Source organism: Saprolegnia parasitica, assembly GCF_000151545.1.
Source record: "Saprolegnia parasitica CBS 223.65 unplaced genomic scaffold supercont2.12, whole genome shotgun sequence".
Lineage (NCBI taxonomy): Eukaryota > Oomycota > Saprolegniomycetes > Saprolegniales > Saprolegniaceae > Saprolegnia > Saprolegnia parasitica.
Window position 1 is genome coordinate 43,016 of NW_012156406.1, and position 23,799 is coordinate 66,814.

A 23,799-nucleotide genomic window follows, 5' to 3' on the forward strand; every position below is an offset into this window, starting at 1 on the left:
TCCCGCCAAGGAGTCTCGAGTGGACTACAGGCAAGGTTGGATGCTCGCACGCGAGGTGAGCCCACACTTTGCACTTGGAGCACTCGAATGACGGCTGCTACGCACCGAAGAATGAACCACGCCACGGTGTACTGACGGTATCGTGCTCGGAAAAGTCGTCGGCGCTGCTCGCGTAGACGCCGCAGCTGCAGTGGAGCACCCACGCGTCCGCATCGAGGCGGTCGCTGCCCGGTGACGAAAAGATGTTGTGTACGAAGGCATCCAGGTCGATGCGAACTTGGCCAGGCACGCAGTGGCACAGCTGCCGCCTCTTAGAACTCCGATCTGATGCGTCAACGGCATACCTTGGCCGCGCGACCGAGGCCAACCCAGCGCAGCGTCGCAAAGTTGACCGACTCGGCAATGTTATAACCTAATATAACGAGCGCCAGTCGTAGCGAAGCGGCATCGGACGGCGGACCCATATTGAAGCCTTGGTGGTAGCTGCCTGGGAACGTAATCACAAACTCACCGGGCCGCTGGACCACCTGGTTCCATGTCAACCCGCGTCGCTGGTGCCGCCGACGCACCTTGACGAACGGAACGCTGTGCTCGCGCAGCTTGGACGGCGCGATCAGCGACGTCTTGTGGCGCAGAAACTACATCAACTATCGTCGCTGGTTCAATGCGGTGTTCAGAAGACTTGATGGCACGTCATGTCCTTCTCCGGAAACAAGCTCTGCGCGACGCGTTCCAACTTGGCCGCTACGACGTGGTTCATGTGGTCGTTGGCATCAAGCATCGTCGTACCCGACTGCGGCGGAATGCCATACCAAAACTTGGGCCGTCCCGTGTGCAGAAAGTTGATACTGTACAGATCCATGTCTTCCTAGACGCACCATGCAGATGCTACAAAAGGGCTATTCCGTCGCACCGTGTGGAGCGCAAACATCGCGCGCCACATGCCAAAGTACAGCATCGCCTGCGTAACGCCGGGCAGGTCCACGCTGCGCAGGATCGTGTCCAGGTTGTTGACGTTCCATGGGTTGCTTTTCGCGTCGTCTTGGAAGAGCGAGCCCTACCGAGTCACAAAAGCGTCCGTTGCGGGCGCCGAGTCGATGGCTGTACCACGAGGTCGGCGCCGTAGACAGGTGGCTCCATTGTCGGACGCAGGCCTTTCCAGAAGGTCCGCTCGATGGCGTCGTCGTCGTCTACGCAGCCAAGTGAGCGACTCTATGCATCGTCGCGATAGCCTGCACCGAGAAGATGCGCGATGGTATCCTTGGCGGCCGCCAGCGCTTTAAAAGCATCGAGAGTCATGCTCTTGCGCTCGACGAGGTCGACGTTGAAGACGCCTTTCTTGCCCGCGACGTGCTGGCTCAGCGGCGTGTGGATGTCGAACGCAACGTCGTCGTAGCCGGACGCGCGCGCGACCCACGCGGCCGGTGGCACGATCTACCAGTCGCCCGCATACGCATCGATAGCACGTGCTGCATTCATCGTGTACCTTGCAGAGGCCAATGGCTTGGCACTGCGGCTCGACGACCGTGCGAATGTAGCGCGGGAAGGACGCAAACTCACTTGGCGTCGGGCGAAACACCGGCGCGTCCTCCATGCTTCCAAGCTTCCACTGCGACACGCCGTGGCCACCTTCGTATCCGGACAAGCCAGCCACATACAAAACGCAAGTGGGACGGCGCCGAAAGATCGCGCGACGCCGTAGCTACTAGTTGGCCGACGCACCACTGTCGATGCCCCATGGGTATTGCCTGTACATGTACTAGTACGTCGTCCACCAGGTGACTGCGCTCGGCAACACCGGCGGGCGGCGGGGAAGACCGTCAGCTCCATGCGCATCGGAGGCCATGGCTGCTACGGTGGTAGGACCTATGCACAGTCGCGCATAGCAGCAACGCCATGGCGATGCGACGCTATGGCTAGCGTACGCCGATGCGGAGGCGCTTGTGGCCAACCTCGTGCGTGTTGATGTAAGGATGTGAGCTCGCTAGCGGCAAGATTGACATGTGCAATGCGATAAGATTGGAGCCGCGAGCGCCAGCCGCGCGGACACTCGCTGCGCCGATGGCTATTTAGGCTGTGGCGACAGGAGCCGGCGACCTTGACGAGCAACCCATGTAGTGTCCGTCGCACGCCGGCAGCGTTCGATGCTGGCTTGCCATTGGTGAAATTCATGTAAAATTCCACCAATAAGAAGTGCGATTGGCCAGGCGGAATAATATAGGGCGTGAATTTGCTGGTTTTTGGTTTCGTCCGAAGCGGCCGGAGGACGACGATCGCGGCCACGGAGGCGACGTCCATCAGAAGCGCTACCATCGACGTACCAGGAAGAGGAAGCGCCACAGTGAACATGGAGCAGCCTGAACCCCTGCGCCACTCCCCGCGCCATGGCCCGCCGGGTGCGGTTGCGCGATGATCGACGGGTGGCACCTCATGCTGCGAGCGGCTTGTAGGGGGTAGCTCCGCAGGGTTGGGACCGAATGGCACCAAGAAGCCCGTGGCCCATGGCCACCCAGCCTACTCTGGCAGACCACAGAACTACGTACCGCCGCCGAACGGCGCGGCGCCACCACGGTACGCCGAACCGTACCGAACACCCTTTCTTATTTACGCCGCAGCGGTGGACCTCGAGGACCCATGATGCCCGGTCCGCCCCCCGTGTCGGCCCGGCCTGATGGCGAGCATCGCGAGAACAGCCGGTCGCACTCGTCGTCGCGGCATGTGGCCCATGCGACGGCGGTCCAGCGCCGCCCAAGCGCGACGCGGCCGGCCTTTTTATCGACACAAAATCAGCGCTTGCAAAAGCGACAAGAGCTCCTCGAAATGAACAGCTTCCAGGGCCCGTCCGAGGACACGACGTCGCTCCGGTACGCGCTCTCCGTCTTTGGTCTGGACCCGCGCTTTCTCAAGGTGCACGTCGTCGTCTCTTCCATCGCACTCGCCTTACAGAATATCTAGGACGCCAAGAACCCAAATACGACGGCCAAATTAGGGATGCCGGGCATCTTCCAGACGCACCCGACGCACCCCGAGGAGCAGTACCACCACTTTGCGAAGCGGCGGGCGGCGTACGTCGCCCAGACCGCGCGCGGCCTCGGACCGATGCCAGGCAATTGGCACAAGCAATATGCGTTCTTCAGCGAGCAGATCCCGCTCTTTGACCGCCTCTCGCACGTCGCGACCTTGCCGCTGACCAAGTCGCCGGCGCCGTCGCCCAACAACTTTATCGACTTCGTGTACAAGCAAGTGCGGCGGTTCGCCGAGCCGGGCGCGCACCACATGTGGATGCTGGACCTCGCGCGCGGCAAGTTTACGCTCGCCGATATGGTGCAGACGTACGGCGGCATCGCCCACGAGTCGTGGCACCCGACGGAGGACGCCAAGTGCCCGATCCTGGACACGGTCGCCAAGTACAACTGCGGGTTCCCCGAGGCCACGTGGTACATTCAAGCCAACGTCGTGTACCAGGAGCTGCACAGCCTTCGGCGCGACACGGACCATCGCAGCGGCGACTGGTTCTTCCACTCGAAACGGTACCAGCGCCGCGCGTACGAGTGGACGGGCCAGCTCCTCCAGTGCCTTGTCGCGAGTGCCCGCCAGAGCTACGACGAGCCGCCGCTTCTCAATGCCGTCAGCAGCAAGCAGAAGAAGCCGTCGACGCCACCGCTGGTCGCGCCGGCCAAATCGGTGAAGGTAAAAAGTCGCCGCCAAGCCCGTCGCCGCCGCACTCCCGCCCGTGCCAACGATCTCGGCACTCGAGAAGACCGTGTACCTCCTCCAGCTCTCGTCGTACCAGTTCCAATTGCATTTGCTGGACCGGAATCGGTACCTCCAAGGCCTCCTCGCGCTCTTTCAAAAGTGCTTGGAGCCCAAGGCCGGCGCGTCGACGCCCGAGCTGCCGTTGCCGCTCCCAGTCATGGTGCAGCTGCTGCAGACACTGCACACGCTTCTGCCCGACATGCTCGAGCACCCGTTGTGCGTGAAATTGCTCGTCAAGATTGTCTTGCAGCATTTGCAGCTGCTCGTGGGCGACGACGACGGAACCACCTCGAGGAGTCTCTACGCCGAGTCGCTCGTGTGCGGCATGTGCCATCTCCTCCGCGACGTCTTGCTGTACGCGACGGACCACCTCATTCACGTTCGGGACGACGGTGCGCCTTCCTCTCCATAGTGTCGGCATCTCCGATATTGCTGATGCATCCGTGGTGTAGTGCTCCAAGTGTGGCCGGCATTTGTGCTCACAGATCGGTTCTTTGACCGGACCATCTACTCGGACGAAGCCATCGCGGCGTGCTTGGCGCAGTGCCGCGCCAAGCTCGACGAGGTCACTGCCCGCATCGCCCGCGTCAAGGAGTTCCATGCGGTGATTACCCGCAAGCGCCACAAGGACGCGCTGGGCGACAAGAAGCAGCGCCACGACGTCGAGATCTTTGAGCTTCTCGACGAGTTTCATGGCGGCAAAACCAAGCTCGAAGCCGACGACGTGTACGCACAGGTATTCCATGTGCCTGGTGGTATATATATATCCATTTGGCGCATCGAATGGCATAGATCTTTCAAGACGAGCCTGTGACCGTCGATGTCCATGCGATCCACGCCGTGTGCGAGTGGGCCGTCTCGATCTACCGACCGCAAGAGTACAAGTTTGTGTCGGTCGTGTACCTTCTCGAGACGCACAACCACGCGCTCTGTGCGCGGTATGGATTTCGTTCCGCGGACAGCACTTTTGATATGGCGTTGGCGTGTAGAGACTTGTCGTCGCGCGAGCACGCGTCGTTCTTGCAAGAGCCGTTGACGAACTTTCTCAAGACGTATGTGCCGACGCAGAACGCCGAGCTGGCGTCGCTCCTGGACCTCTTTTCGCTCTTGATTCGTCGCCGGCTCTTCTTTACCGACGCGTTTGTGCTTGCGATGGACCAGTTTCTTGACCGGACGACCGGTGCGTCGTCGCTTCTGTCGCTCTCGTACTACTTTGAGTATGGGCCGAACAAGGGCGGGTTCAAGGACATTGCCGCCGTGCCGCTGCACGACCGGCTGCGGCTGTACCTATGGCAGTTCCCGCGCGGCCCGGCGCCGTTCGGGGCGCTGCCATTGCAGCTTCGCGGCGACATTCAAGGCGAGACCGACACGGACACGCTCAGCTTGTGGATGGAGCTCGTCGGCGTCGTGCCCGACGAGCTACAGCGGTCGCGCACACTGGAGCGGGCGATGGGTCTCTGCATGGCCGTGTTTTCGACGGCGCAGAGCACCGAGTTTGAGGTCATGACCAAGGTCGTCGAGCTCTACTCGGCCATCAAGCGGCTCTCGGCGCACGACAAGACGCGGCTGACGCAGTGGCTCCTTGCGCGCGTGTACGCCGTCGACGATGCGGGCTTTTTCGCGCTCTCGGAGCTCTGCAATGTCGAGTTTACGCTGCGCCTACTGCTCGTGCTCTTCGAGCTCATTGACGTGCTGAGCCTCCTCGAGGTCGTCATCCACTTTGTGCGGCACGCGCCCGTGTACATGGTGAAAGCCGTGCTCATGCCGCTTCTGGACCGGCACCAAATGACGTTTTACGCGTCGCAGGACCTTCTCGCGCTCATCCAAGCGTACGAGTACCGGTGCCACGCGTTTCGTCGCCACGGCTTTGACCCGGACGACAAGGTGCAGACGATCGCGATGTTCATCGCGCGCATCTACCAAAGCAACTCGAAGGCGCTGGACAAGGCGCTGAAAGCGCTCGACGCGCGGTCACCGCCCGAAGTGCTCACGAAAGCGTTCTTCGCGATCCTCAAGGAAGACAAGCTCAAGACGGACCCGAGCAAGGACCTCTCGCTCGAAGGCGTCAACCACAAATGCGCATTTCCGAAGGACAAGGACACGATGGGCCCGGACCTCGCGGCCGTCCTCGCCAAGATCTTTGCGGGGCTGAGTCCGTCCGACGAGCCGAGCCCGGTGGTCGCCCGCAGCTTCACGCACCTCATGGGCGCCGTGGACGCGAGCGAGATGGCGTGCCGGGACAGTGGCGTCGAAGAGGCCGTGAACGCGCTCCTCGCGCACAACCCGTCGACGTCGCAGCAGCGCATCTTTGTGTTCCGCGCGCTCCTCACCGAAGTCATGGACAAGTGGCTCGCGCTCTTGCATGCGACGGCGGCCAAGAAGGCGAGTACGACGTCCAACTCGATTCGGCAAATCCACTTTCTCGTGCCCCAGCATCTGCACCGGTGCGTGCGCGTCTTGCGTGACTTTATTGACGCGCAAGACGAAGGCGACCGCAAGCTCATTCGTGACACGCTCCTCGCCTGGCTCCACCGCGAAGTCGTTCTCGGCTTTAACGGTCTTGAAAAGCCGACGCAAAAGGCAAGACCAAGCACCCGTTCCTCTCGCGCGGCGAGTCGAGCGGGAAGGAAGCGTACGCGTGCAACCTCAAGGGCCGGCTCGACAAGGCGCAGTACGGTCTCAAGCTCTTTCTGCAGTCGCTCGTCCTCCACGGCATCCTCGAGCTACCCCAAGTCCTTCGGTTTGTGCTTGTGCCGGGCTTTCCGAAGAAGAATGCCAAAACCACCGAGGCGCGGTCGCTCCCGAACCAGCTGCTCTCGATGGCACTGGCCTTCCATTTGCTCGGCGACGCGCCGCCGCAGTACACGCAAATTGACGCCAAGACGATGGCGCAGATCGACGACCCGATGCTCAAGTACCATTGGCGCTTTCTGCGGAGCATGGTGCCATCGACTGTCTGGTTTCCATTGCTATTGCTGTTTTGCCAAATGTCGTACCAGCTGACGACGGACGGGCAGACGCTCAAGCCGCGCGACGAACGCGGCAACCTCGCGAGCCTCATCCTCTTCCACTGCACGAACGACATGCTCGTGCGCGAGAGCCTCTTTGCCGACAAGGAGCTTCGCGAGCGCTACATTGCCAACGCGGGCAAGGAGCCGGACAACGTCTGGATGCTCAACGTGCTTCTCAAGCACCTCAGCCGGCCGCTCAACACGCCGGCCGAGCTCGCCATGAACCGAATCCAGCTGCTCAAAGCCGAGGCGATTTTTGAGTCCATGGACAAGTGGCTCGTGCACCGCGGCGGCTCGGCCTACCTCGAAGTCCAAATGGTGCGGCAGCACGCCAAGGCTGTCAAGCGTGCGAAGAAACCGACCTTGCCTCGGCTCGTTGACACGCGCGTCGTTGACGTTCGCAGCGATTATGCGCCGCTGCTGGCGCTGCCTCCGCCGTCATTGGACGAATCGCACTTGGCGTCGTCGACGCTCTCGTCCAGCGACAAGATTGGCATTCTCGTGGCCCACAAACTCTTTGTGCGCTGCGCCCGCCCCGCCTTTTACGCGCCGGAGGTCCCTGGCCCGGCCTCGGCGACCGAGCTCGCGCTCGCCCAGCGCGAAACGAGTGACGTGGCCACCGCGCACTTGCTCGCGTCGTGCGTCACCTGCATTCCATCGGCGCAGATCACGGCCAGCGTCCTCGGGGCCGTCGTCTCGCGCGTCTGCGAACAGCTCGAGTTTGACTGCCTCGCGCCGACCACGTCGGACGAGTTTTTGAGCGCGTTTTCGACCTCGGCGGTCGCCACCTTTCTTCGCCGCGTGCTCACGGCGCCGTTGACGCCGGCAACCATGTACGCGCGCTTCTTGCGGTCCGTCCTCAAGCAGCTCGAGGGGCTCCGCGCTGCGTTCCAAGCCGACCCGGCCGACACGGCGGTGCGCGCGGCGCTCCGGCGCAAGCTCGCGCTGCGGCTCCAGCTCGTGAGCATTGCCGCGTCCGTGACCAACTACACGCTGCCGTACCGCAACGGCATCATCAAGGTGCTCGTGACTCTCCTCGAGACGCCGCTCGTGTGTACGGACACGGGCCTCCCGCTCTTTTCGTGGATCTTGGACCTCATCCCGCTCATCCCGTCGACCGTCTTTGCCGACATGGAGACCTCGGTACCTGCCTCCTCCTCTCTCCTATACATACATATATAAATGCGTAGGACATTGTGCGGGGCTTGCGCCTGCCGCCGGCGCTCCAGCGACGCGTGTTTGTGATTTTTCCCAAGAGCGTCTACGGCGCGCGGCCGCTTCCGATGGCCAACAAGCGCAAGATGGACCCGTGGGCGCGCCTTGACGGCTTTCCCGACCTCCCGAGCGACGTCTTTGCGCCGCTGAGCGCGCCGGCCAAGGCCAAGCGGCGACGAATCTGGCGCGCCCTGTAGTGCGACCCGTATGTATGCAAGTAGACAACCCGACGTCGTTCTTCTTGTTGTTGTATTTGCTGCGTCTTATGGCGTCTTATTGCTTTGCTGCGTCGTGCTTGGCGTGGAGTGCGGCGAGGAGCGCTTTCGAGTGAACGGGCCACTTGTCGTCGTCGTCGGCGGTGTCCTTGGATGAGTTTCCATGCGTCATGATGGACGGTGGCACCACCGGTGGTGGTGTCGCAGGATGACGAGTGGCGCCCCGCAGCTCGAGGAAGCGCGCCACGAGCGGCAGCGACGGCCAAGTGCTGCTGTCGGCCACGCCTTGGCACGCCGTGGCGACGCACGAGAGCACTTGCTCCGAGACACGCGCTTCGACACGCGCGAGAAGACTTGGAAGCAGATGCGGGGCCGACCACACGATTGACTCTTCCGACGGTCGCTTGCACACGATGCACCATCATCTCGGTTGGCAACGTCTCGAACGCCAGCTCGTAGAGCGCAGCGATTGGCGACTCGAGCTGCGTGAGCCTTTGCAAACGTCGGTGAAGATAAGAGATTGAGGCAGTTTGTATACGTGGACGCGACAGTAGCGCTCTCGGCGGCGACGACGTTCGCGCGGTCCCGCGACGCCTCGAGCGCCGCAACGAGGTCGGCGCGAAACGGGTTGGCGTGGACTTCGGCGAGTTGCAGCTTGGCGAGCTCGGCCTCGACGTCGGCCATGGTCGCTAGCACTTGGGCGTCTACCACCCATCTCGCAGGTGAGGTACGATGGAGAGATGGGCACGGACGGCGGGAGGCGCGGCCCGCGAGCGCCGTCGCGACCGCGTTCTTCTTGGCTTCCTGCGCCAAGAACGTCGTGAGGAGCGCGGCGACGTTGGGTGCTTGCGTAGCGCTCAGAGCATAGTCGAGGAGCTCTTTCTTGCGCTCGAGGGACTCGGTGCGCTTGACCAAGTCGATCTTCTTGAGCCACCTAGCAGCTTGCTGTGGTTCAAACGGTGTCGATCGATGCACACGGTACGAGAGGTTGCTCTTCTTGCGATACTCCAACTAGAAGAGCGTACTAGTCGACATGCAGATGCGGGAATGTACCTTGTGGGCGCGGTACGCCTTGTGCGTGCGTTCGATGAGCGGCTGCTGGAGCTCGGCGGCAAGCTGCTGCTTTTGCGCAAGGAAGGCCGACTCATTGGCATCGATCTCCGCTTGCAGGCGCTTGATCTCGTCGGCGACTCTTGCGTCGTTCGACAGCGCCGTCTCGAGATCAGCGGCCGCGCGTTTGATCTTGGACTCCCAGTCGCTGGCGCACGCTTCTTCGGCTGCTAGCGCGGCCGCAGCGTCGAGCTTGGTGCGCCGCGCCTCGTCAACCGCCTAGTACAAGGCGCTGGCCATCAACGTCAGTCGTGAGTGGCGTACGAGGCGAAGGGTCGCAATGTGCTGGCGCTTGGCTTGAAGCGCGACGTGGAGGCGCTGCTCGTGATCGGCTAGCTGCTTGCGCTGCCGCGGGTGGTCGCTATTAGTACACGTAGTACATGAGGTCGGCGAGTGCCGGGCGTGTACGGTTTGGCGCGGCTCGCGCTCTTGGCTGCGCGCAGTCGCTTCATCTCATCCTGCGCCTCCGCAAGCGCCGCCATCGTGGCCTCCATAGCCTTTTTCTCCATCTCGATCTTGATGAGCACCCAGTCACCCTCGGCGCGGACCTTGGCAAGCTCTGCCTCGACGCCATGGACCGGATTGCACATCGCGTCTCGGCGGTTGTCGGGAGCGTTTCCGACAGTGCATGCGACCGTGCATGTGCTTTGCCAGCATGCTATGCAGGCGGCTTGTTCGAACAGGTGCTGTGCATTGTCGGCATGAGCCAGGTAGGTACGAGCTAGAGCTTCTGCGCCAGCGACAGCGCGCTCGAGGTGGAGGGCAAGGAAGATATGCTTGTCACGGATTGGTCCATGTGAAATACGCGTCTGTGATTGGCCGGAGCTCTACAGCGTGATCGGATTGGGCGGCGAGGACGAGAGATAGCAACGATGGCGTCGAGACTGCTAGACCGCAAGGACGAGTGCCACGTGTGTGGGCGCGCGCCGACGAGCGAGAAGAAGGTACTCGCATCGCTCCATGAGCCTCGCCTCATGCCCCAGCGTAGGTCTGGCGCAAGATCCTCTGGGAAGAGCAGCCGTACGAGGACTGGTACGTGGACTCGTCCTTCCTCGAGCAGCTCCGCACCAACGGTACAACCATACTGCTCATCTACCTACCACGCAGCATGCTCTAGAAAACGTGCGCGAGTACGACTACTGGGGCATGACCAAGTCGTCGGCCGCGCTCACGCAGCAGATGAGTCTCGTGCTCATCTTTTTCGTACGACGATGCATGTACGAGAGGAGGGTTACGCTGCTCTCGTAGGCCATCTTTGTCAACTCGAGCAAAGGCGTGTGGTCGTGGCACCTCCTCGCAGGCGTCGACGTGATCGTCGCGCTCATGGGCTACGCGGCGCTGCGGTCGTGTGGCGACACGGAGATTGGTCCGTCTCTTCGACTACTTGCATATTGGGCCCAATATGCAATATTAGATGTGCTGCAAGTCACAAAAGAGTGTCTTCTCTTCACGGCGACGCTCTCGATCCTCTCGCCCGTGCTGCGGACGCTCACCGAGTCGTATGCTGCCGACACGATCTGGGCGCTCTCGATCTCGCTCACGGGCATCCACCTCATCTCGCACGACTACACGTACATCAATGGCACGACGTTCAAGTATTGCAACCTGTCGACTATCTCAATATATATTCACGGACGACTAGGTACACTGGCACCATTTCGCTCAACGCCGCCATCTTTACGTCCGTGCTGCTCGCGTCGCTCTTGCACTCGAACGAACAAGTGTTTTCGTTTGTGCTCTTCGCGATCGAAGTGTTTGCAATCTGCCCGATCGTCCAGCACAGCATCAAGGTACAATTAGTTGGTATATATATATACGTGGATATTGGACATGCGCGTAGAAGACGTCCGAGCACATGCACTTGTCGTTGGCGCTCGTGCTCTTTGGCACCGCGCTGCTTTTGATGTGGCCCATTTCGCCGCTCGTGTCGGTCGTCGTCTTCATCACGGCGGGCTTCATCACGTTCGTGTGCCCGCTCTGGCTCATGCACGCCCAAGAGTACAAGAAGTACGCGCCTCTATCTCGACTGTATCACATGCTCATCCTCGTCGTCTTCGCACTAGCGAGATCCAAGGGCCTTGGGACATTGCGCAAATCGAGCCGCAGCAATAATCGACGACCGCTAAAATATCGAACACGGGAGCATGGCAGAGTTTGAGTATCCGGATCGGCTTCGATATTCTGGTTGCAGCTGAAGGATGATAGCGTCGTCGATGGCTACCTTCTCGTTCTCTTCCATGGATGTCGCGAGACGCCATGGAGAGGACTCTTCTCTTGCCTTGCAGCTGCACACGCTGCCATCGCAGGACCAACGTGTTTTGATCACATGCAAGGGCAAGATGGATGTTTTATATTATGGCAACATCAGCGCGCTCTGGCACAGGCCACAATATGCAATATTCAATATAATGGCTGATCTCCGCCGGTTCGAAAATTCATTCGTCGCCTTTCTAATTAAATCGCTTGGCCTTTCTATGACCTTTCTTTTTAATTGCGAATCTTGCCGGCGCCACTTGGTGTTTGTATGCAGCCTGCCGAAGGCGCGTCGGTTTCGGACACGAAGCCAATCAGCGTCGCGATTGAAGGCGACAGCGGACCAATGGGCGCGCGCACATCGCGGTGCATCGTTCCATGGTTTGAAATATCGAATTGGCGTGTTTCTAGACCAGAGTAGTTCCCAATCAAGATGAAAAGGAAGGGGCACGCGTGTTAGCCCATGAAACGACCCTGCGGTCACGCCGATCGGTCCATCACAATCGATCGAGCCGCGTCGAGGAAACATCGTCATCGTCATGAGCTCTGCCCCGTCGACGCCCATGATGTCCCTGCTGACGGACGACAGTATCGTCGCTGCCCCGCTTCGCCTCGAGCGCCTCAAGGCCGAGCGCATGGAGGGCGTCGGATCGCCGACCTCGCCTGGCATGACAGCCAGCCTTGCGCGGCGCGAGGCTGCGGAAGCGGCTGCATTCCACAACACGCTGAGCGGTGAATCGTCGCCGGAAGACGACGGCGACAGCGACACGGACATCCCGCGCGACTGCAAGCCCAACACGGGCCGCTGGACGGACGCCGAGCACAAGCTTTTCCTAAAGGGTCTCGAGTGCTTTCCATACCGCGCGTGGAAGAAGATTGCGACGCTCATCAAGACGCGCAGCGTCGTGCAGATCCGCACGCACGCCCAAAAGTACTACCAAAAGCTCGCCAAGGAAGAGGCGAAAGGCAAGGACCGTGACTTTGCGTCGCCGTTTGGCATGGACCACGACCGCAAGGCGACGTCGGCAAGCATGAAGAAGCGAAAGTACAGCTTCGAGGACAGCCACTACTCGCGCAAGCTCCTGCGCGAGCGCAAGGACGCTGAATTGAAGATCAACATGGAGGCCCTCAAGCCGCCGTGCCTCCGGTCGAGCACGGCGACGGCCGACGCCCGCGCGCGCAATGTGAGTGTCGACATTAGTGTTGCGGTCAACACGAACGGGGTGCCGTCGCCGATGCTGCCACCTCGGCGGCCCGTGACGGTCTCGCGGGGCATGGTCGCGTTTGATGCGCCGATGGTCGTCGACTTTCCCGAGACCAAGGTCAAGACAGACTTCGACCCGAGCCTCGAGCGTCTCTCGCCCGTGAGCGCCGATGCGATGCCCGGCACAGACGAGGACTGGTTCTCGTCGTCGTCGACGTCGGAAATGAGCCTGAAGGACGAAACGGTGCCCGAGGGCTCGGCGGCGTCGTCGCCCGTCTCGATGACGAAGAAGAACCAGTTTCTGCCCATCTACCACTGCGACGCGGCCTTTGACTTCGGCCACGACTCGACGGACCTCATTCTCTTTGAGGACGAAGCGCCGTCGGACGAGTTCGTCTTGGACCCGCAGACGTTCCTGACGTGCTACTTCAACAAGGAGTCGTAAACGCGTTGGCGCGTTTTTTGTCCGTGTCGCGACCATAACTTATTAATACACGTGCGCTTGGCCACGACGACCGTCTATCTCGTAGCTCAAGACGCTGCCTTCGTCGTCGACCACGAGGAGCTTCCATGGCACGTCGTCGTCGCCCATGGCCTCGCGAAGCGCCATCGCATGTGGCATTGCCGCGTCCCACGCAAACACGGCGACGCGGAAGAGCGGCCATGGCGTCATCTTCTTGCCGGCGTAGACATCGTATGCGATTTGGATGGCGTCGGCCGTTGAGATTGGCGGCGGCGTAGTCCTCTCGTGGCGCATGGGGTAAAACTTGCGGTCGCGCAGAAAGCAGTAGGCCTCTCGGCATGCGCGGGGCGTGTGCTTCTCAAGGTGCGCGCAGACGTCGCGCAGCGGCAGGGCCGTCGTGCTGTCCACCGTCGTTACGTCGAGGACCCCGCGGTGGGCCAAGCACCACGCTTCCTCGGGATGGAGGCAGAGCCGCTGGCCGTCGTGGAAGCCGATGTGGAAGAGCGTCTTGCCGCGCTGCTGGAGCACGGTCGTGACGCCGGTCGCCACGTTCAGGCACCCAGTTGATCGCGTCTTGACCGGGTTTGACTCGGTCGCGGCCAGCGCTGTGTAATCCATGGCTTGCAGCGGTTGCGAGATTTGAAGATTTTGGACTCGCATACAGAATTCCTGTGCACCAAACGAAACGAAACTCAAAATCCTTTTTTTCGTTTTTTCATTTTTCACAAATTCACATTTTCACATTGGCAGCAGCATGTCAGGCCGGAAGCGCAAGCCCGACGACGTCAAGACGCAGCCGACGATTGCCGCCTTCTTCTCTCCACGGTCGTCGCAGGATGGATCGCAGCCGACGATCGACGCGTTCTTCTCGCCGTCGTCCCGCGCCAAGCGAGCGTCCTTGTCCTCGGTGGACCTCTCGACGCCGCCGCCACGCCCGCCACCCGCCACGCGCATCGATGCCAGTGGTGTCATTAGCATCGAGGAAGACGACGATGACGACGACGCCGTCAGCATTGTGACGCCCCAGCGGCCACGCCTCGACAACGACCAAAAGCCCTATACGCCGTCGTCGACCGTCAAGTCACGCATGAACAACTCACTTGTCCGTCCTTTCTCATCGCTATGGCCACGCCTCATGACAAGCATAGGTCTTTGACCTCAACACGTCCCTCAAGACGAGAAACCCAGAGATCGCGCATGCAGCGCTGCGGTCGCTCGTCGCGCTCGGCAAGGAGTACCCGACGGCCATGACGTTTTCCCAGTGCCTCGAGGTCATTGAGGAATCGACGCCGTCGTACGACCGCGCAGTCGAGATCTGCGCGTCCTTGACCTTTATCTTTGACCAAGCGTCGCTCTGCAATACGTCGCTCGAGTACCCCGACCGCTGGGAGATCATGGCGTCGCTCCTTGAGACGGCGGCGACCAAGACGATGAACGAGGTCTGGGATCGGTGCGTTCTCGTTGCATCTTGCAGGAATGCGAGAGAATGTGATGGCGCGTAGGACGCTCATCGTGCTGCAGTTCTTTGTCTACATCTTGCGCCGGGACATGCTTATCTGCGAGTCGCGGTATGCGGCAACAAACCGCCACTGGCTGCAGCACGCCCGCGTCTACGCGCTCTTGAACGCGTCCAAGGCGCCCAAGGCGAAAGGCGCGCGCGTCGCCAACCACGGCATCCTCCAAGCCATCGACATGATCCTCAAGTTCTGGAAGCGCGTGTACGACTCTGGCAAATGCAAGCCGGACGACGACGACGCCAAGGAGACGTGCGTGTCGACGTTGCGACTCCTCGAGATGCTCCTTAGCGTCACCGACCAGATCGAAAACTGTCTCCAGCGCGTTTTGAGCGGCGTCGCCGACCTGACGCGATCGACGCGCCACATCTTTCTCCAGGTCTTACGACAAACTGGATCGCAACCTCAACCACATCCGATAGACGCTGCAAGCGCCGACGCTCAAGATGTTTCTTGCCACATCCCATCTCGGCCGCACCACATCGACGCGCAGCAAGGTACTCGACACGAAATGACCGATGGCTCGACAAGCGACGGTAATAGGAGCACGAGTGGTTCCATGCCATCGTCGAAGGTCAAGTCACCGCCAAGTACGAGTCCCAGGCCGGTACACACGCACCACCCCCTTCCACTCGCCACCACGTCTGCGTAGGCGCGACGGCGGCAACCAACGATAGCCACATCAAAGAGCTTCAACGTTTCGCTGCATTGCACGCCGACGCGTTCTTAAGCGGCGGCGGCACCGAGAGCTCGGTCGCGACGCTCTTCCGCGCCGTGCTGCGCAAGTAGACTCAGAGCGCAAACGTGTCGTCGACCCCCCGGAGCGTCTGCATGTCGTACACGGAGACGAGGCCCGCGCTACGCAGATGTATAATCGTCGTAACTCGACATATTACGAGTTGATACCTGTCGCTCACGGCGAGCAAGGTGACGTTGTCGATGGCAAAGTCCCCGCTTGTCTTGCGCGTCGGGTCCATGAACACGGGGTAAAACTCGCTAGGTGAAGGCGTGAACATCGAGGAGCAAGGGTACAAGCCGTGTCCTACAAGGCGCAGCGGGTCGAGCAGGATGCCCGCGAGAGGTCGGCGATCGCAAAGCCGCCGAGACCAAACAGTGCCACGTCACCGCAGAGCGACTTGCGCACTTCGCCCACCGTGCAGAGTGGCGAGTGCACCATGAGGTGGCTACGCAAGCACCCCTTGTAAAGAAAAGAGGCGCCTTGGGTGGCGTACCAGGCGTTGTGCGCGGGCAGTTTGCGAATGTCGAGGAAGGCGAGGTGCCCCTTTTCGTACGCCAAGACCACGTCGTGCTCGGACACATACTCGTGGGCGTAGAGACCCCCCGTGACCTCAAAGCGCTAGGTCAGATATAACACTAAGAACGTGGACGACATCGGCACGGTACAAAGAGCGAGGGCGACGCCACGTTGAGCTGCCCCGACGCCGACTTGACGCGAATGTCGGCCATGCTAAACGCGCCGCCGTCCGTCGTCCAGCTCACGCGGTGCGCGGTGCCTAGTCGATGGAATGACGAAATGATGCTGGAGAGGATGGCCCAACCGTCAGGGATCCAGCGCAGGCTGCTCACGACGTCGCGCGCGTCAAATTTGAGGACAACGTCCGCGCGGTCGAGGTCCGTCATGCACACCGTCTCGTCAAAGCCTACGAGTTCGCTGCGTCTCCTTCCACGTGGAGAGAGGCGACGTACCGCCCGAGAGAACCTGTCGCGGGTGGGCGGGGCACACGGCGAGCTCGCGGATCAGATTCGAGTGCGTCATCGTGATGGGTGCTAGGACGTCAATCAAGAACAGTGGTCTCGAGCCTAGGATGCACCTTCGAGATGGCACTCGGCGGCGGTGGTGCCGACGCGCAGTACTTGGAGGTCCTTGCCAACCGCGAGGACGATCGCGTGGGGCTCGACCCACTGCAGGTCACGGACCGCCTACACGAAATCGGTGCACGAACATGCAAAGCACGTGTATGTACGTGGCGCAACGGCACAAACCCATTGTCAGGGGACCGAAAGTTGGAGAGGAAGAGCCCGTGCTCGGTCGCAAACGAGTCATTCGGACTCGCCTCCGAGCCGACGACGAGGAGGCCATCGTGGCGAATCGCGGGCTTGGAGAGACCTACGCAATCAGATTGATTCGATAGAGCCATGGCTGGGCCACACGGGGTGTACTGCCGCCGGACGGATGCATCGGAAGGGTGAGTGGTCCCGTGAACATCGAGTCCGATGCTGGATGCGGTGGAAATGGCGACGACGAGGCGCCGAGGTCGGCCACTTGCATGACTTGAAGCCACAGCGACGGGTCTTCATCCTTGCATGCGTCGGATGCAAGCCGATGGGCGAGATGCGGCGGCGACGGGTGCGATGCAGGCAGCGACTCGTCGGCGAACATGGCCGTCCAGAGCTCCTCCTCGTCGAGGTAGTCGGAGGTCGAGAGCATGCTCGGACGTTGTTGCATGTTGTTCGACTCTACACTAACTAGTAGTGCTACATTGGTGCTTGCTGGCCTTTTTCTGGATGCATGAAAAATGTACATAATTGACAGACGCGCGTTAGACAGTGCAGCTGTTGCTGTCAATCGAATGCGTCGGAAGGAGCTGCTCCTGGACTTGGCCAGCGACCATGCTCACGTAGTAGACCTTGGCGTCGGCGCGTGCAGTGACGGCGCGGATCGGCTCGGCGTCTTCAAAGTAAATACCCGCGTCGTCGTCGCAGGCGTACCCGGGCTTGAGCTCCCCGGTCGAAATGAGCTTTTGGTACAGCGGTCGCCGGTGCGGCTCCGAGTCGTAGTGCGGGCAGTGGCTGCCCGGAAGGAACCCGAGACACTTGACCGTCGAGAGTCGCTTGGGGCGCGAGTCGGTCGTGCCTTCCTCGAACCAGCAGAGCGCGCCAGCACCAGAGCCGCAGAGAATAATACCTTTGTCCCAAGCTTGCTTGAGAATCTCATCGAGGCCATGGGCTTTCCAGATCGCTTGCTGGTTGACCGTGTTGCCACTAGAGCACACAATCGCGTCCATGGAGAGGAGAACTTCGTCCCAGTCGCGCGCTTGCTTGGCGCTGCTGAGGAAGCTCAATTGCACATGCGGCTCGACATTCAAGGCCGCGCAGTCTTCGTAGAACTGGACGATCTTGTCTTGATTGTCGCCGGCTGCTGTGGGCAAGAAGCAGATGCGCGGCCGTGCTTTGCCCGTGAGCGCAACGACGTACTTGAGGTACGAGCTATTGAAGCCGCCGCCCGATATGAGGATCTTGCGCTTCTTGTTGGAGATCTTCTGCACCTTGCGCGGGACGCCCGAGTCGTCGTCGTGGCCCGCCGACATCATCTCGTTCCAGCGAAGGAGGTACTTGTTGCGCCCGGCGAGGTCAATCTCCTTGCATTTCGACGCGAGGTGGTGGATCATGCGCTTCGGCTCCGACTTCATCTCGGTCCGGCACCACGTGCAGATGCAGGACCGCGGCTTGCCCGTCGACTCGTCAAAGTCGGCCCAGACGCCATCGCGCGGGCGGCCGCCCTTGGGCTTGGTCGGCGGCGGCGGCGCGTCCATGCTGCTTCAGTCGACCGAAATTAAACCCATGGCTGGTGTGGGCAAAACCTTCGCTTTCCGGCTTTCTCCCCAAGTGGCAAATGCCACCCAATATCTTATCATGTGCCGAATTACACCATTAATTTCGGCAAAATCTCTTTGTACATCGGCATACGCCTAATTTGATCGCAATCTTGGAGCAGGCAAAAGAGCGGGCGCACACGAATGCTACATGTAGGATCATGCATGCTTGGATATATTGCTCGTAGATTGCTTGCGTGGACGGGAAGGGTACTGGGGCAAGACGACGACGGAGCAGAGGAAGAAGACACGAGTCGAATTGTAGGTTAGGCTTTGTTGAATTTGCTCTCCTGGGAAATACGCACAAAGGCGAGGACGCTATCGATGGCTCTACACGCAGAGATGAGTACGATTGCCTGGCGATGGCAAGATGTACCGTCGGCAGATCTCCGAGCAGGCAAAGTACTGCTCTTCCGATAGCACGCCGGACGTCATCGAGGTCAAGATGCCGTCGTTGTTGCCGCAACACGCCGTTGTGACCGTGGCTGCCGCCGTCTACATGAAGGTTAGCGTCGAGGTACGTTCAGAGGCGGTCGCCGACCTCGCCCTCGGAGCGCGACGGGTCCAAGCACAGCTGGCCGTCTTCTAGGATCGAGCACGTGATCGCGCCAACAATGCTGCGCATGGGCACGCCGGCGTCGATGAGCGCGAGGTTGACTGCGTTGATGGCCACGGCGAGAAGTGCGCCGTCGTCCTCGACGACCTGCACCGTGATGCTAACGACGGCACGGGGAAAGTTCTCGAGCACGATGATGGGCTCGAACGTCTCGCGCAGAATCATCTCGTACTCCTTGTCGCGCGCAGACGGCGCGCCCTTCTCCGCCTTGAACGTCACTTCGAGGGTCGCGCCCGTCGCCTTCTCCTGGCGCCGCAGCTTGGCCGCCGCGGGGCCCGAGACGGACGCCAGCACCGACGTCGTGCCATGGTTGAAGCGCGCAGAGCCATCGGCGCGGTTGAGCAGGCCTTGCTCGCAGGCGAGCGGTCGGATCTCTTGGACCAGTCGGCCGTCCTCGCGGCGATCCGGCGTTGGCATCTTGTAAATAGTTGGTCGCTAAACACAACTCTTTTTAACCAATCAAAATGCACCAAAACTCCGCCAATGGCCGTGCGCCAAACGCGATCATTTGTGAGAAGCAGGATTGATTACATTAGCACTCGCGGGCCGGCGCCCAGGTCTTGAAGGTGCGGTCCCAGCCCGCCGAGACGTAGTGCGTCTCGTCTGGCGCCATGTCGAGCGACATGACCTTGCCGTCATGGCCTTTCAGCACGGCAAGGCAGGTCCAGTTGCGCGACCGCCACAGCTTCATGGACCCATCAAACGACGCCGACGCGAGCACCTCGCCCGACGACGAGTAGCACACAGTGGACACCATCGCATCGTGGGCCGGCACGACGTAGATGTTTTGGCGCTTGCGAAGATCCCAGACGCGGATCGTGTGGTCGTCACTGCCCGTCGCGAGCACGTGGCCGTTGGGGTGCCAGCTCATGGACACGATCTGCTTGGCGTGGCCCTGGAGCGGCAAGATCGCTTTCCCCGACCGAATGTCCCAGATGCGGCCGAGGCCATTGAGGTCCCCTGTCGCCATGAGCGCGCCGTCGGGCTGCGCCGCGATCGCATAGACTTCGCGGTAGTGGCCTTCCTGGAAGAGGAGCTCTGTGCCCCGCTCAATGTCCCAGAGCCGCCACGAGTGGTCGAAACTCGTTGTCGCGAGGTACGAGCCGAGCGGATGAAACGCGATTTGGCCCAGCCTAGTCCCCAAGCTTTGAAAAATCCAAGTGAATATGGAGTTGTGTACCGGTTCTGGTGCCCCTTGAGCGTCATGGCCAGCGCGTTGCCTTTCCAGATCTTGGCCGTGCCATCGGCCGCGCCCGAGGCCAAGATCGGACTTTCCGTCGTCGACGCCGGGTGCCAGGCGAGGCCCGTGATGCGATCCGTGTGACCCGTCAACGTGTGCACGAGGTCGCACGACTTGCTATCCCAGATCTTGACGTTCGAGCTCCACGACCCTGTCGCCAAGAGACTCGCGTCGGGTGAATACTTGACATGCGAGAGCGGCCGAACGTCCGCGAGCTGACTCGCGTTCAGGCTCGTCTCTTGCGCCTCGCGGTACAGCTGTGCCGCGTGCTTGTCGGCATCAAAGACCGTTCCTTCCATTTGCGCGCGCTCTTGCTGGAGCCGCGCGCTCGTGCTCACCATCGAGTGCTTGAACATGGCGTGGCGGGCGACCTTGAGGTCATTCGTCTTGAGCGGCACGTAGAAAAGCTGGTCTTCGATCGCAACCTTCTTTTCCTTCTCGTACCCGACTTGCTGGGAGGCAGCAGCGTTCGCTTTAGCCTGCGCCGCGACGATCGTGTCGACGTCGCCCGCGAGCTGGAGGGCACCCAGAAGGTCGCGAAGACGTGCCCGGCGATCTTCGGGCTTCTCGCCGAACAATGTGATGGGCTCACCGAGGCTACGCAGCTGCTGGATCACTTCTTCCGTGCGCGTCGGCACTTGAATCAAGCGCGCGCGGCGCTCCGTCTCGAGCCGCCGAAGCTGCTCCGCATGCTTCTCCTGGGCCAGTCGACTCGTCTCCGAGAGCTCAAGCACCTCCTTCTCACCCGAGTTGCCCGTGTTGATGTTACCCGCACGGATACCGGCCTGAACGGAGCTAGAGCCTGCGCCGACGATGCTGCTCGCAGAGAGCGCGCCAAAGTGGATCGTCGATCGCTCGGCCATCGCTGCTGCTGGTCCTGCAAACAATGGGACCGCTCGCGGCTTGTTATCCGGATCCGGTAAACTAAAACCCACGGTGGGATTTAACGTCTCCATGGCATGCCCAAAGCACGTTAAACGATATTGCTTGCGGCCGGTACTGGCCTACTGTATGCAAGGGCAGTGAAGGCAGCTTCTATTCCAACGGCAGTATCTGATACGAGGAGGTTGAACGACTGTCGCCATCGAATGAGCTCGTCGCATCCTGCACAGCACCGTGCTGTCGATCGTGTTGACGCAAAAAGTAGCTTTAACGTTGTTTACGCAACGGTTTAAACGTCGTTGGTCAAACTCTTTTCGTTCAAAGCTTGATGTTTGTATGCCAACCTCGAATCCATTGCGCGAGCTTTGGCGATCCAACTTTTGCATGTTCGGGCCGGCGTGGTTCGAAGCCCATCGGAAGCCGGCGGTAGCGCCCGTGGCCAAGACCAAGGTCCCGTTCGACCGGCAGGCCTTCGTCGCCGACGTCAAGGCCGCGGTTGAGGACACGGACCAGCACCACGACGCGGGCTTTGTCTGGGAGTACAAGCGGCGACGCGACTTTGCGGCGAGCGTCATTGCTTCGTACAGCGCGTTTACAGACGAGCAGAAGCTCGACATGCTGCTCGCGCTCGCTGTGGACCTCGGCAGCCAAGACATGTCGCTGCTCGTGCGGTCGCTGCCATCCCTGCTGCGGGCGCACCTCGTGTTCCAGGTGCTCGCGGCCGCGCTCGGCTTCAACCCACCGACGGACCTCGACACATACAAGCACGTCAAGCACGGACTCGTGCCTGTGCCCGAGCACTTTTGCATCCTTCTCGGGTCTGTTCCGAACGGCTATGCGTTCCTGCTGCAGCTGCGCTCGGACCTCTCGCTCGGTCTCAAGAAGTACCATCGCATCTTGCCGACGCACGAGGTGAACGCGCTAATGTACCTCGACTTGCTTTTGCGCGATCTCTTTGCGACGCAGTCGGGCGTGCACTTTCGGAGCATCGATTTGAGATCCGAGAACGCCGAAACGATTGCGGTCGTGCTCCAGAAGGAGCGCGTGCACCGCATGCGCAACTGGGAAGACCTCGAGCAGCGCTTGTCGGGCCCCAACCGGCGCTGCTACGGCATGTTTCACTCCAACTTGCCGCACCAGCCGCTCGTCTTTCTTGAGACGATTGTCACTACGTACGTACTTTTCCTTGGTTCTTCTTGATTCATCGACGTCATTATTGTCTAGGGAGCTCTCGAGCAACATTGACAGAATTTTGTCGCCTGCGACGGGGCCGCCCGTGACGACGCCGACGCACGCGATCTTTTACTCGATTTCCAACACGCACTTGGGTCTTCGCGGCTTGAACCTCGCGAGCCACTTGCTCTTCCTCACCATCACGCGCGTCGCGCGCACGTACCCGAGCGTGCACACGTTTGCGACCTTGTCGCCGGTCCCGTCGTTCCGCAGCTGGTTTAGCCACCAAGTGACAGCCAACCCGATCAAGAAGCAGAGCCACCAGCTCTTGTGGTTTACGCCCGAGAACTTTCAAGTGCTCCAAGAAGTGTTTGGGGTCAACGCGCTCTCGGCCTCCAAGTGGCTCCGCAAGCAACTCGACGCGAACGAGTGGCACACCAAGCCCCACGCTAGCATCTTTGTATGACGTCCATATGCTGCTGCTACGATTGTTGAGTTTGGACGATGTAGAAAGAGCTGGCCAAAGACGTGCTCACGCGGCTCTGTCTCAACTATATTCTCTTCGAGCGCGAGGCGTGCCCCGTGGGCGAAGGCGACGATGGCCCGAACTTGCGCATTGTCGACCCGGTCGCCAACTTTCATCTGCAGAACGGCGCGCAAGTCGAGCGGCTCAATTTCGACGCCGACCTCTCGAGCGCCGGGTTTGAGAACGCATATGGGCTCATGATCAACTACAAGTACTCGATCAAGAGCGTCGACGTGACGTCTATGTCGTACAAGCGCAACTCGACGGTCGCGCTCTCGCCGCCGCTGCTTCCGATCCTCTGGCCGTCCCGCCACCCGATCTTTGATGGTGCGAGACGTGTTTCTTGTGGTCGAGGCCTGCATCGGCGAATGGGTAGAGATCCAAGCGCTCGCCGCGGCCGGCGGCCCCAACATTTTGATTCTCGCCAAGCAATACACCAAGGGCCAAGTCATCATGACCCGCGGCCAAGCGCCCCACGCCGTGTACTTCCTCTGGTACGCAAGAGTGTTTGGATGCCGCAATGACATGCATGTTGTAGCAAGGGCAAGGTCCACGTCGAGACAGCACGCCCTGCACGCTGGACCTCGGCAGCGTCTTTGGCGAGGCCGAGATTCGAACGGGCGAGCCTGTGCGGTACACCATCCGCGCGCTCACGCTCTGCCATGTGCTCTTTGTGCGCGCGACCGATATGCAGCACGTGCGCAAGACGACGAATGCGAGCATGGCAAGTCGGTTGTAAGGGTAATACATATAAGACTTATATAAAAGGGGGTTGTCTGCAAACTACTACTGCCTATTCCTACGATTCCTATTGCCTACGAGCGCTAGCATGTGCCTAAACAAGCTTCTCCTTGCCATCCATGGCCTGCTGCGCTGCTGCGGCGGCTTCTTCGCGGTCGAGCGCGGCGATCTCTTCCTTGGTGAGGAAGCGGCCGCCGGGCCCGCGCGGTCGTCGCATCGCGTGCTTGTGGCGCGACGCGTGCAAGAAGGCCTTGCGCTGGCGGGCG

At 60.8% G+C, this 23,799-nt stretch overlaps 12 protein-coding genes across 12 annotated transcripts; 5 read left to right on the forward strand and 7 right to left on the reverse strand.

Moving 5' to 3' along the window:
• Positions 1 to 332: 332 nt before the first annotated feature.
• On the reverse strand, positions 333 to 1,594 carry SPRG_04576 (hypothetical protein; the record flags this gene model as incomplete). The annotated part of the gene is made up of 9 exons (XM_012342989.1): positions 333 to 412; positions 461 to 527; positions 570 to 638; positions 683 to 744; positions 790 to 868; positions 914 to 1,057; positions 1,108 to 1,190; positions 1,239 to 1,434; positions 1,487 to 1,594. 9 exons carry the CDS (start codon positions 1,592 to 1,594, stop codon positions 333 to 335), a joined length of 888 nt encoding a protein of 295 aa, XP_012198379.1.
• A 1,043-nt stretch (positions 1,595 to 2,637) lies between these two features.
• SPRG_04577 (hypothetical protein) lies at positions 2,638 to 8,253 on the forward strand (the record flags this gene model as incomplete). The annotated part of the gene is made up of 7 exons (XM_012342990.1): positions 2,638 to 2,907; positions 2,956 to 3,666; positions 3,710 to 4,148; positions 4,209 to 4,492; positions 4,549 to 4,694; positions 4,746 to 7,910; positions 7,958 to 8,253. 6 exons carry the CDS (start codon positions 2,638 to 2,640, stop codon positions 6,757 to 6,759), a joined length of 3,864 nt encoding a protein of 1,287 aa, XP_012198380.1. The 3' UTR covers positions 6,760 to 7,910; positions 7,958 to 8,253.
• A 2-nt stretch (positions 8,254 to 8,255) lies between these two features.
• On the reverse strand, positions 8,256 to 9,897 carry SPRG_04578 (hypothetical protein; the record flags this gene model as incomplete). The annotated part of the gene is made up of 8 exons (XM_012342991.1): positions 8,256 to 8,585; positions 8,617 to 8,689; positions 8,736 to 8,901; positions 8,950 to 9,131; positions 9,180 to 9,208; positions 9,251 to 9,526; positions 9,572 to 9,668; positions 9,716 to 9,897. The coding sequence occupies 8 exons, from the start codon at positions 9,895 to 9,897 to the stop codon at positions 8,256 to 8,258; spliced, it is 1,335 nt and encodes a 444-aa protein (XP_012198381.1).
• Positions 9,898 to 10,145: 248 nt separating this feature from the next.
• On the forward strand, positions 10,146 to 11,419 carry SPRG_04579 (hypothetical protein; the record flags this gene model as incomplete). Its single annotated transcript, XM_012342992.1, has 7 exons — positions 10,146 to 10,251; positions 10,296 to 10,380; positions 10,425 to 10,510; positions 10,556 to 10,902; positions 10,950 to 11,097; positions 11,148 to 11,314; positions 11,371 to 11,419. The coding sequence occupies exons 1-7, from the start codon at positions 10,180 to 10,182 to the stop codon at positions 11,417 to 11,419; spliced, it is 954 nt and encodes a 317-aa protein (XP_012198382.1). The 5' UTR covers positions 10,146 to 10,179.
• Positions 11,420 to 12,062: 643 nt separating this feature from the next.
• SPRG_04580 (hypothetical protein) lies at positions 12,063 to 13,284 on the forward strand. Its single transcript, XM_012342993.1, has one exon. It carries the CDS (start codon positions 12,100 to 12,102, stop codon positions 13,207 to 13,209), a length of 1,110 nt encoding a protein of 369 aa, XP_012198383.1. The 5' UTR covers positions 12,063 to 12,099; the 3' UTR covers positions 13,210 to 13,284.
• On the reverse strand, positions 13,232 to 13,870 carry SPRG_04581 (hypothetical protein). Its single transcript, XM_012342994.1, has one exon. It carries the CDS (start codon positions 13,843 to 13,845, stop codon positions 13,252 to 13,254), a length of 594 nt encoding a protein of 197 aa, XP_012198384.1. The 5' UTR covers positions 13,846 to 13,870; the 3' UTR covers positions 13,232 to 13,251.
• Positions 13,871 to 13,968: 98 nt separating this feature from the next.
• SPRG_04582 (hypothetical protein) lies at positions 13,969 to 15,630 on the forward strand. The gene is made up of 5 exons (XM_012342995.1): positions 13,969 to 14,329; positions 14,376 to 14,677; positions 14,730 to 15,120; positions 15,164 to 15,238; positions 15,285 to 15,630. Exons 1-5 carry the CDS (start codon positions 13,982 to 13,984, stop codon positions 15,528 to 15,530), a joined length of 1,362 nt encoding a protein of 453 aa, XP_012198385.1. The 5' UTR covers positions 13,969 to 13,981; the 3' UTR covers positions 15,531 to 15,630.
• Positions 15,533 to 17,190, reverse strand: SPRG_04583 (hypothetical protein; the record flags this gene model as incomplete). The annotated part of the gene is made up of 10 exons (XM_012342996.1): positions 15,533 to 15,599; positions 15,648 to 15,737; positions 15,788 to 15,925; positions 15,974 to 16,098; positions 16,146 to 16,255; positions 16,301 to 16,402; positions 16,449 to 16,529; positions 16,574 to 16,682; positions 16,727 to 16,869; positions 16,923 to 17,190. 10 exons carry the CDS (start codon positions 17,188 to 17,190, stop codon positions 15,533 to 15,535), a joined length of 1,233 nt encoding a protein of 410 aa, XP_012198386.1.
• Positions 17,191 to 17,262: 72 nt separating this feature from the next.
• SPRG_04584 (hypothetical protein) lies at positions 17,263 to 18,338 on the reverse strand. The gene has a single exon (XM_012342997.1). It carries the CDS (start codon positions 18,293 to 18,295, stop codon positions 17,303 to 17,305), a length of 993 nt encoding a protein of 330 aa, XP_012198387.1. The 5' UTR covers positions 18,296 to 18,338; the 3' UTR covers positions 17,263 to 17,302.
• Positions 18,339 to 18,508: 170 nt separating this feature from the next.
• On the reverse strand, positions 18,509 to 19,406 carry SPRG_04585 (hypothetical protein). The gene is made up of 3 exons (XM_012342998.1): positions 18,897 to 19,406; positions 18,732 to 18,850; positions 18,509 to 18,685 (listed from the first exon to the last, which is right to left on the reverse strand). Exons 1-3 carry the CDS (start codon positions 19,386 to 19,388, stop codon positions 18,622 to 18,624), a joined length of 675 nt encoding a protein of 224 aa, XP_012198388.1. The 5' UTR covers positions 19,389 to 19,406; the 3' UTR covers positions 18,509 to 18,621.
• A 78-nt stretch (positions 19,407 to 19,484) lies between these two features.
• SPRG_04586 (hypothetical protein) lies at positions 19,485 to 21,117 on the reverse strand. Its single transcript, XM_012342999.1, has 2 exons — positions 20,152 to 21,117; positions 19,485 to 20,104 (listed from the first exon to the last, which is right to left on the reverse strand). Exons 1-2 carry the CDS (start codon positions 21,072 to 21,074, stop codon positions 19,504 to 19,506), a joined length of 1,524 nt encoding a protein of 507 aa, XP_012198389.1. The 5' UTR covers positions 21,075 to 21,117; the 3' UTR covers positions 19,485 to 19,503.
• A 342-nt stretch (positions 21,118 to 21,459) lies between these two features.
• On the forward strand, positions 21,460 to 23,564 carry SPRG_04587 (hypothetical protein). The gene is made up of 5 exons (XM_012343000.1): positions 21,460 to 22,265; positions 22,318 to 22,726; positions 22,777 to 23,119; positions 23,169 to 23,296; positions 23,331 to 23,564. Exons 1-5 carry the CDS (start codon positions 21,478 to 21,480, stop codon positions 23,529 to 23,531), a joined length of 1,869 nt encoding a protein of 622 aa, XP_012198390.1. The 5' UTR covers positions 21,460 to 21,477; the 3' UTR covers positions 23,532 to 23,564.
• The last annotated feature ends 235 nt before the right edge of the window (positions 23,565 to 23,799 follow it).